Below are 11716 nucleotides of genomic sequence, written 5' to 3' on the forward strand. Positions count from 1 at the left end.
GTCTTTTGCCTATGCAAGTATAACCAACCAACCAACATACTGCACATCAGTATGCATTTTTCACCCAATGAACGCTCTTTCTTCTGGCTTTAGCATCCTCACTCCTGAATGAGTCAGCAATAACAACACAGGGAGTGGGAGTTATAAGATCTATGTAAAGCTTTGAAATTCAGATGGCAGTTTGGTGTAGGTATGCTAACTTCATTACGTTTTATTTAGCAATAATGGATTCACAGAAAATTAAATTAGAAGGAACGCTATGAGGTCCATCTAGTGGGTCCTGGCAGGATCAACTATACCTGAATTATACCTGACACATGACTGTCTATAACCCAGGACTGTGCCATTTTTAAGAGGCTAGGAGTGTCACATCCTGTGCACAGCATGCCCCATGGGCTGCACTAGTGGGGGGTCACAGGACCCCAAGCAACACATTGCATGCATGTCCCCACCATTGCACTGCATGCCTGCACCTGACTCCTGCTACAGCATACGCCCAATAGCCCCATGTGAATGTCAACCTCCTTTCCCCCTCACTACTACATTGCACACCTCATGGCCTTGCTCTCAACCTAAGTGCCCTGCCCTGCACCACCCCCTGGGGTAGGCATAGAACATGGAAACTGGAAGAACCTATAGAGCAGGGGTGGGCAAAATGGTGGCTCTGGCTGGCAATTGGATTCCATTTCCCAGCAGCCCCTGCCCCCATTGCTGAGGCCAGTTTCCATGGAGACCCCAGCAGCAGTGGGGCCACAGGGCCAGGGTTTCCACAGAGACCAGCTCCAGTACTGTTGGCAACTTGCATGGCTGGGCTGGAAACTGCTCCGGGGTAGGGCTGGGATCTTGCAGAGGTGACAGTGTAGTTTGGAGCTGGGGCAGAGCCGCGATCTGCTACCTACATGCCCCTACCCATTCTCCTAGCTAATTTCAGCCTCCATAGCTACACTTTTTAAAAATAGGTATTGAGCAGACACATTTACCTAATGACAGAAGGTCCTCTTTTAGCCTAACATGTTGAGGACATCAGAATATAGGAATGCTGCAGGTACATAATGGACAACAGGTAAAGGTGTTGCATATTATTTGCTCATACCTATTTTTTTAATAGCTGGGGAGGCAGATGTTGGCTAGGAGAAGGGGCTGAATTCATACACCAGTTAGAAGCTTTTGGGATGTTATTTATTTATTTTTGTTATTTTGTTGTTTTTGTCCAGGATTATTTTCAATTCTAATCCTGTCCTCCAAAATGTTTGCAACCCCTCCCAGCTTTGTCTTGTCTACAGCTTTAATAAGTGTGTTCTCTCTCCCATCCTCCAGGTCATTAATGAAAATATTGAGTAGTACCAAACCCATGAGACACCCCGGTTCCACTTGATACATCTTTTCAATGTGGCAATGAACCACTGATACAGGTTTCTTGCCAGTGGTGCAAGAATGGATCATCAACAGATGTAGTTTCATCAGTGGATCTGGCCTGTGGGCCAAAGGATGAGCATCACTGATCTATATCATAAGCATCTCAACGTGCATAGATCTAAAAGTGGCGAATATGGTGTAAAAGCAGAAAGCGCAAATGAGGTAGGAAGGTAGATAGTCATTCAAACAGTAACATATTTTTTTATATAACCCTCAAGGAATAGCTGATGATGAGGGACAATATCTGAGGTCCCACCACATGTTCATAATTACCTTTTTTATTAATCATGTAAAAAGGAAAACAATTTTGACAAAACAAAAGGGGAAAACCAAGAATTACAAGAATAAAAGTTAACAGTCAATGTCTTTGGTATGCCTTTATACCACTACTGAAAAGTTGATTTAATGCTCCTCTATAGAGGAAATCATTACTATCAAGTTGTGGGTTTGTTTTCCTCTTTTATATATAAAAAAGCATTGGTTTCTAATGACAGAAGTTATATAATAACTAAAACGTGAATCATCTTCATCAGAAATAATTATATTGTAAGTACAATGCATTCTTTTGAATGAAGGGGACTTGTCAAGTGATCTAGGCTCATAGTGAGGAGATGATTGTTTTTAAAAGGTTTAACAAAAGTTCACATTAATAGGGTTTTTAAAAAAATGTTTGCTTGAATTAAAAATAATTTTTATTTTAATTTAAATATTCTTTAGGAATGATTTACTCAAAACTAACTGCAGAACAGGGGAAAGAAAAACTAATCAGTCTGTATATGCATTTGCTCATACTGAGAGAAGTGCAAAAAGATAAACCCAGGCTGTAGTCAGTACTAAAAAGAGATGGGTCCCAGGGGGGACATCTACATTTCTCCAAAGTCTGGATATGTGGCTTTGGGATATGTACCCATCTCTCAGGAAAAGGGAACTGAATAGCAGCAGTGATAGAGATTTTTGAGGCAGCCCTGGGCTCTCAAATCATATACCTTCCACTCAAATCAATGGAAAAGCTTTAGAGCCTTGTCCAAAAGCCTCTAAAAATGCTTTAAAAACCTACACCATTCCTTTTTCATTTTAATAACCTCATGCGTTCATAGGAGCACAAATGCTATTTTAAGAGGATAGTTTCATGCATGAGCAATACCTAGCATGGCAAGAGTACATTTGAGGAATTGTGTCAATACGTCTTTCGAGTACAACATGTTGCACCATCTTGAGCTGTTCCTGCCTCTGCCTTCCTGTCTCTGCATCTGACTGGGCTGCTTTTTGGGTGTCACTCTAATCAGGCTGGACGGCCTTTCCCACCTGACCTTAAATTTCATGAATGTTTTAACCAGAAGCTGTACCTATGCTGTAGAGCTGAAGCCACATTTTGGCCCAAAGCATGCTTCATTTGGACAAAGTATGAAAATAATATAGAAGATGCAGAGGCTCTATTTTGAGAGATGCAATGCCTGGGAAAGCCACATATCGCTGCTTTAATGGAGGCGAGTAATACTTCTTTCTGTTTGTTTCAGTCTCCACACCCAACTGGGGATACTGAATTCAGTTGAGGCATTTTAGCCTGGCTCATGGGCACTATGAAGGTTCACCAGAGAAAGCAAACAAAAATGCCCTAGGTAGAAGAACCTGCTATCTGTCAGGAGCTGTACGTTGGCCACTGTGTTGTGAACGAATATACTGAGTGAGACAACAGGGTTTCAGAGCAATCTTGGAAGTCAGGGGAACTAGCTACAGGCTTAAATATAAATCAAGTCACTTCAGAACATGCTTAATCAGGACCTAAACAGCAGAGTTTTTATGAAACAAACTCTACACATAGCATGAAATACGCCCTTGTCCAGAGGGCCAGCACATGGTCAGTCTGTGCATCACTTACATCTTGTTTTAATTCTGAAAGTAGCATATGAATAGGATTTAATGATGCATAGACCCCATCCGGCCTTTGTGAAAGGGCAAGTGTCTTCCCTATCGCATCTTCTTCATTCAGTGGTGGCTGTGAGGGGTTGATCTATCAAGCTAGTTAGTTAATAAAATGTTCACAAAAAAAATCAAAATAATATCGTTGAGTTTTTGCACAAACTTCATTTTTTAAATGGAAAAGCAAATTCATATTTTCCTTAAATAAGACAGGAATTTCTAAATGAAGCACACTTTCCATAAACCTTTTCATCTAGGAAAAAGGCAATTGTTCATAAAAAACAAAACAAAACACCCAATACTTTTTGCATGCAGTGTTTCAACCGGTTCTATTGATCCAGGCCTTCCTGATTTTGAAAAGGGAGAGTTGCCTAAACAGCAGTTGATTACTAACATTTCTGACTGGTTCTCATTATAGTCTTGGTTTTGATTATGCAACCTTATAGAAGTGCCAGTGCCAGGTGCATCAGCATTGTAATCAATAAGAAAGGATAGAGCCTCATCTGGTAAAACCGGTGGAACTATATGGATTTATGTCAGCAAAGGTCTGGCTGAAGCTATTCTTGGTCCTAACAATCACTGCACCTCAACATTTAAGCTAGGATGCTTTGCCAACACCCTTATGCCATTTTGCAGGGGAGGGGGGTGGATAAGGGGGAAGAGCATGGAGAGTGCAGTTCTACCAAATCTCAATAGATGAATACATAGAAGAAGCATTTTGTTATGTTTTTGTGTAGGCTGAGCAAGGAGCTATTTGGATTGAGACTAGGTGAAGATCTAGCTCTATCCTTGTCCATCCTTTTCCCAATTCACTACGAAGACTTCACCTCAGGAATCTGGTTATTAGGTTGTTCCACTGCAAGCTGGTTTTCCAACACGCTGCATAATTTGTAGCTTTCTATAACTTTTGCTTTAAAACTTGCCTTGTCCTCCTTATGCCAAACATCTGTTGCAATATACACATTGTATGGGTCATTGGAGTGCTCTAGCTTTTTTGAACGGATGTAGTTAAGCATTGTTCCAAGTGTGAAGAAACCAAAGAAGCCAAGTAACAGGACTACATAGAGTATTTCCAAATTGTCAGTGTGTCTTCCAACCCGAGAATGCACAGTGTTATTTTTCTGGTCCATGTATTCTTGTAGTAACTTGGAAAGGAGTGAATTCAGTGTTGTATCATTAGATGGCAACATCATCTTCTATAATTCTTAGTTCTTTCTCTTCCAAAAGACTGATTTCTAGAAGAAAAATACAAATAATGCATGCTTTTTAAACCAGAAATGACAGTGCTTCTCTACAAGTGATAAACATAGCATCCAGCTCCCTTCCTTAGAAAGAGAATTATTTAATGGAAAAGAAACTGAACATGGAAACAGTATTTGGCACAGGTCATCAGCTGGCACAAACTGGCATAAGCCTTTCAAATTTTGTGGCAATCTATTCTCTCCTGTTTACAGTAGTGGAGGTTTAAGCCTTTTGTCTGTAATATAAACATCCAAACACATGCTTTGTACATGAATTGCCACAGATTTCTGTCTGTTCACCATCACGTCACAGCAAAGAAAAGCTGGTGAGTGTGCAGGGAACAGAAAAAGATAGTAGTTGGAAGAAAGAAAGGCAGGAGAGAGAGTATACAAGCATTTTCTTTTACCCATCCTCCCCACCCCCATATCAGCCTCCTTCCTGCAGGTGATTCACCTGCCAAAAGTCTGCTGAGTCAAATGGCCTATCAGACTAGTGAGGTTAGGACATATCAATTTCTATGACACCTGAGGGAGTGATTTGGCTAGTATCATGTACAGCTGCCTTTGACTCTCCAGCCTGAGACCAGGCATGTGTTTACAGCTGGGTTGACTGCCCCCATGTTAATACAGACCACATCAGGTACAGACAGAAGTTGCTTTCCACATCAGGTACAGAAAGAAGTTGCTTTTTGCACAATCAGTCGCTTGAGAAGGCTCTAAAGCCGTGCCCTGGCTGAAGTGCACAGCTGCAGAGTGCTTTAAAAGTGCCCAATCATGGGACAAACTAACCCTCATTTAATAATGATTCAGATGAAGGTGCTCCAAAGCGGAGCGCCTTTATGACTTCCGTTTGTCCTTGCTCTTGAGCAGGGCTGGGCTGCATCAGCCCAGTCCCGCCCCATGTGCTGTCTTCAGGACAGAAGGTGGGGGAAGGAGGGGAGGGAAATCTGCCTGGGGTTTGCCCAGCCTGCACTGGAGAGTGGGGCTGGCGGATTGTCCACTTGTCCCACCTTCCAGCCCTGGCTGGGTAAACCCCAGATGGAGCTCCCTCCCCTCCCTTCCCCCTCTCCCGTTCTGAAGAGAGCACCAAAGCTGGGGGTGGGCAGGGCTAGGGGAGAGACAGGCAGACAGGCAGCCTCTCTCCCATTAATCAGCTCCAAAGTGGAGCTTGATTCCCCCCTCCCCCCAACAGTGAACATCTGTTGGATGGGGGGTGGGGAAGGGGTTGTTGAAACTCATGGCATGTCCTGTGAAGCACCATGAGTTACAGTGGGGAGCTGCACATCTGTCAGCATCCATCATGGCTGGCCAAATAACAAGGAGTACAACATCCAAGGTACATTCACCTACAACTCTACCAACATTGTATATACCATCACCAGCTGACAATGCCCATTCACTGTCTATATCAGACAGACAGGGTGATCTGAGATGATTTGATACCAGCTACGGGGAGACACAAAGGCCTGGGGTAGAACATTTTAATTTGTCTGAACACTCCATGCTGCCCTCAGAATTGCTGATCTCAGGCTGCAAAATTAAAAAAAAACAGTTTGAATAGGAAATTGCAGAAAACAAAATCATCTGCAAATTGGCTTGTGTTAAGTATGGTTTACATAGGGACTATAGATTCTCATCCCATTACCTGGATTGGGTTCTGTGACGCCTTTGTTTCTGTGAGTTGTTTACTCCAGCACGATCCCCCTCTCCCCCGCCCTCCTTCCTTCCCACCTCTTGTATTCATCTTATTTAGATACTCTATAAGGTGCATCTCTACCTTGCCTTCTGCCTGGCTTCAGACTAATACAGCTAACTACCTCTCTTTGACCAGGGGCAGCCATCAGAACATGCATCCGAGGTAGGACCAGTGGTGTACCAAGGGGGGTGAGGTGCTGGCCTGGCGGGGGGGTGGCACCAGCTAGGCTCGCTGCCTGCCAGCACTTCCGGTTTCACTGCCAGCACTTCCGGGCTTGGTGATCGGCCACCAGGGGACTTCCCCCACCACCCCGCTTGGCGATTGGCCGCAGATGGGGGAGGCGCAAATCTAAGCATTGGCCCCCAGGCACCGGAGACCCATGGGACGCCACTGGGTAGGACTTAAATCTCTTCCTCTGTTACCACAGCAGAATGCTTTAATCAGTCAGTTACATACTCACCAGACCCAACTGCAAAGTAAGGTGCCATGCAACTGAGATTTGCTGGAAAATTAAAGTGATCTCTGGGAACACCAGTGCGAATCAGGAATACTGCAGTCCAGGGGATCTTAACCCTTGGTCTGTGGGATCCAGGCATATGGGACGTGATCTGAGCACAGAGGGCCAAACTCCATGCACTGACCATGCAGATCTAGCCCATACACTGGCCCTGCACACTCATCTGTCTTGCAAGTCTGAAAGGTTGAACGCTACTTCTGTAGTCAATAGCACTATTAAAAACCCTCTTAATACAAGGAATCAAAGATGCTCAGCCATTAATCTTAGTTTGACTGACAGTCTCTCTCAATAAGCTTATTATTTCTTGTCCCTTTTACAGTCTCAAGAGTCATTCTACAGAATAAAAACAATCAGACTGCAATACTGTAACTTCACTGAACAGGTAACATAATTCATTATAGTCCAATACATAAATTAACTGCTGCAGAAAATAAAGTCAACACTCTTTATTATGCCTTAACATTTTGGAACAGCAGGTACTGTAATTCAAGGTGACTTCACTGGCAGTAATCTTCCAGTTAGCTGTTGTTTCTTTATAACAGTTTTATATTACATGGAAATCAAGTGGTCTAACAGGCTTGTGGAATGTAAATGCAATTTTTTTAACAGACCTTGGATTATTCAATAAGACCTCAGAGATGAACCTCTACCCCAAACAGCACCAATACAAAGCCTTTTTGGCACTTGGGTCCTACTTCAGGGATGTAAATGGGACTTCAGTAATGCATATATAGGAACTTGGTCTCTCTGCACCAGAGCAAATTTTACCTTAGAAGCTCATTTTGGGAGTGTCATAAGTGACACAATATATGCTATATCCTGTGGTTTGTTGACTTTTTCTTCTTCAATTAACCTAACACTCAATCCATTTTGTATAAACCAGCTTTTCTCAACTTGGGGGTCACAACCCAAAAGTGGGTCTCAAGAATATATGAAAGGGTCACAAACAAGCTTTAAAATGGATCAAACTACTTTTAAAATTGATTCTCCTTTAAAGGAGAAAAACATGGAAATGGTGGGTTTTCCCTTGCAGGCAAACAGAGTGAGGGGTGTTTTCTATTTCAACTATTTACTGGCTTTGGACTGGCTATCGACGTTTACAAATGGGTCCTGGTACAACAAAGTTGAGAACCACTGGTGTAAACTTTCTGGAGAAGGCAGGTTTTCCTTGCTCCCCACATGTTCTGGAAAGGATAAATGGCTTCAGTTCTAATCATATAGAATTTGACACTTTTAAATGGAAATATCACATAGCACCTTAGATCATTCCACAATGCTAGACCCTCCCCCACTTCCGTGTACATTACCCTGAGTATTATTTGCATAGTTGGGCTCCAAACTGTCTTCCTACAAGAAGGAAAATCACCCTTACAAATAGGAAACAAATCTAACCCATTTCTTTAGAGAAAAGATTCGACAGGACAAATGTACTTACATAAAATAACCTCTTAGTAACTTGGGCACTGCAGGGTAAAATACTTTCACATTTCAGAGCTGTTGTCAGATCCTTTAAAAGGAAAAAAAAAAGAAAGGAGCAGGGGCTTTTATCTGAGATAGTTATTTCTATGTGCCTGGTTATTTCTATGTGCCATTAACATTTGGAATGTTGTAAACTGCAAAACTGCTCCCAAAATCATAACACATAACTATAAAGCAAGAAGCAGAGAGACAGGCCTTTAGCTGGGCAAAATGTCAGTGCTCCACTGATTTCAATGAAGATTTCAGTTTCATACCAGTCGAAGATCATGCCCATAACTCTGGCTCTCAAACATACGGGAGCCATGTTTTGCTTACAATGTTAAAAAATTACACCTGTGGTGATGGTAAGCATTTCAGCATTTTAAAGATTACAGAAATTAAGAGATTATTTATATGGGCCAAATTCTGCCCTCAGATATACATTTGTATTACCCCTATTGGGAATCAAATATGCCTCTGAGAGTAGACTTTGGCACTAGATGTTTGTTCTGTGTTGATACACTGCTGCAGTACCAAGCCATGCATGAAGAACTGGTGTGCTGCCATGATTGCAAAAAACAATTTTCAGCTAAATAGCAGCAGAAATAAAAGTGCAAGCTCTGTCAAGGTAGCCATAATTCCAATGGCACTTCACCATAGTGGAAATAGTCTCACAGGTTTTTTTGATCCGTTTTCTTTAATGCATGCTTCTTGTCCACTTCAAATCATGGCCTCCCTGGGGAAGGAAGCAAGAGATTCTCTCTGACCTCCATCTTTTAGACAAGAGGCCAATTTCATCCCCACGTGCTGCCTGAAGTACAAAGAGATCTCCAGCTGCTGGTTTGTTGACTTGAATTCCCCCTTTTCCTTTGTACATGCAGTGAAAAGTAGTCCTTCTGTAGTTTTCAAGCATCCTAATATCACTTCCGTTTGAGTCAAGCATGACTAAAAAAATATTATGGAACCCAAGTAGCAAGACCCCTGGCAGGAAGTGAGAAAGAGCCAGTCTGTAAGATGTTCATATGACATTTCAATCAATGGCAAAAAGTGAAGAGTTTGACTGTAACTTTCCATGCATTTCAGTGCATCTTCTAGAGCTGTTTGTAAATATAATGATATTTAAACAGGTTAAACCAGCAGGTGTAGTTAAAGTAGCTCCATCGACAAAGCTCTGTTTCATACTGGCTGTTTTCTACTGATTTATACTGGCTCAGGATTTGACTCAATGTTCCATTTTCTATTAATCTACAGGTACTGTTGGAAATCTTTACATTGATGTCACAGCACCAATGGAGGTAAACTTTGATATGCACCAGTGTGTTTTACCAGCACAACAAACCTCAAACAAAACAAAAAAATCCCACACAGTATAAGCAAGGCTTTAGACAGACATTATTCCTCTCCCCTAATGCACTGAAGAACACTTGTACATCTCAGTCCATAACTTCTCAGTCCCTCCAGCTATCTCTCTATGTGCACTGGCTAGGCAATTATTGCTCAGTTAATTTTCTCTGGCCCAGACCATGGGACTTTCACCTGTGAACCAAGGCTGGAGGAAATAGGGAATGCTAGCAATTGCCTCCCTAACTCTAAAACTGGAAAACAAGTGTCCAATTAACATTGTTCTTTATCTTCATCCTTCAGAAACCTACAACCAAAGAGTCCCAAAGAATTCAGCAGAACACGGTGTATGTATGCTGAGGAAGAAGTCAGAGAGAGATGCCGTCTGCCAGCAGACACCTTTTAAGTTTGTGCTTAAACTGTTCACATGGCAATCCAGTGTGTTGGTACATAAAGCTTTTTGCCAGCAGCACTTTCTTGTTTAAACTTAGTTTGCTTGTGGTTGAGTGAACATTGCCATTCTCCAGTAGTACTGACATACAAGAATGTGGGTGTGAGATACAACATCCAGTACCTACACAAACATGTCAAGTTGTTTGACTTGATGGAAATGTAGGTGATTTGTCTCAGGGTGGAGATGTTCTACAAACATGACCTGAGTCTACGTGGTGCTGGCTTGGAACATTGCCCAGGTGCACACCTTCCTCTTTCAAATGCTTCTGTCTAATGAGTCTTCTCTGATACCCATTGGTCTTTTCATTACAAAATATACTACAAAAGCATCTGTCATAGAAATTAAAGTCAGACTAACTGAATTTAGCCCTAAGAGCATGAATCCATCTTTATGAACTATATGTAAGCATAAAGTATCCAATGCAACTTGAATAGTTAATTGCAAAGAAACCAATTTCTCAATCCTTCTCTGGGTATTTGATGTAGGTTGATTATTTTCATTAAGCTTGTACATAAGCAGGAGCGTGGCTCTAAAGGAATAAATACTGAATGATTCTGTTTGGCTCCAGTTGACCGTTAGGGTTTTAAAAGGAAATTATCTTATTATAACCTTCAAAAGGACCTACCATATTTTTGCGCATATATCCCGTGGGGTATATGCGATTTTACAAAGAAAATGGATGGATGAGGGCTATACGGGGGTGCGGGCTATCGACAGACTTTTTTTCCACAGGGGCCGGGGCGGGCTGCGCCACCTCCCCGCTGGGCCTGGCAGGCTGGGCTGCGCTGCCGCTGCCATGGGGGCCGGCGTATACACGGACTAATTTACAAAAATACAATTTTCCGCAGGTTATACGTGGGTGCGGCTTATACTGGCGGGCGGGCCATATGCGCGAAAATACGGTAATCCTGCATCTTTGACAACAGTCTGAGTTTTGTCTTTTTTCCCCAACTGGGCAGGATTGGGCTTTAATTTGTTTTTGTTACCTACGCTTTTCACACTGAGAGAAAAGTAAAAAAGGGTGCTGTAACACTTGCAGTGGAATTACAGATGACTTAAATGCCTGATCTTCTGCTGTTGTAAATCAATGAGGCTCGCTTTAAGTCAATGGAGCTCTCCTGATTTATGCCACATAAGGATCTGCCCCACTGGCCATCTGAACACCAGCAACAGGAGAGGTTTTCTGAAATATGGCACGACAGAAACCAGCCACCAAAAGTCTCTGCGATCAAAGCACAGACAGGCTAAATCGGCATTCAACATTTCTGAACAATTTCTGAAGAATTACTGGCAAAGGACCTGGATCCACCCATGATACATCAACTGAACCAGTGACATTAGTGTGAAAACAGTTCATATCCCTGGATGTTCACTGGGAAAGTTTGCAAGACTGCACCCCAGGGGTTGGGGCGTTCCACAATGGTGCCATTTTTTATGTGGTTTCTAGAAATTTCTACAAAAATCTGCCACCCACAATGCTAGGATCCCAACAGAGATGGAACCAATTCAGGCCAGGTGTGCTGCTCTATTTGCTTAGCAAAGTGCTGATAGGCATAAGAGTAACTTTGTAAAGCAGACAAGGACAGACAGGTTTATACACCCTCTCCAGTAGTCTGCATCAGTCTGTTTCCTTCACCAAATCCATCTTAATACATTTCTGAATGTGAACAGAC

The 11716-nt window shown here is 42.4% G+C and overlaps 1 protein-coding gene across 1 annotated transcript; it reads right to left on the minus strand.

Moving 5' to 3' along the window:
* Nucleotides 1–4072: 4072 nt before the first annotated feature.
* Nucleotides 4073–4529, minus strand: KCNE1 (potassium voltage-gated channel subfamily E regulatory subunit 1). Its single transcript, XM_006025715.2, has one exon. It carries the CDS (start codon nucleotides 4527–4529, stop codon nucleotides 4149–4151), a length of 381 nt encoding a protein of 126 aa, XP_006025777.1. The 3' UTR covers nucleotides 4073–4148.
* Nucleotides 4530–11716: the final 7187 nt, after the last annotated feature.

The sequence above is a fragment of the Alligator sinensis genome, unplaced genomic scaffold, assembly GCF_000455745.1.
Source record: "Alligator sinensis unplaced genomic scaffold, ASM45574v1 scaffold966_1, whole genome shotgun sequence".
Taxonomy (NCBI): domain Eukaryota; kingdom Metazoa; phylum Chordata; order Crocodylia; family Alligatoridae; genus Alligator; species Alligator sinensis.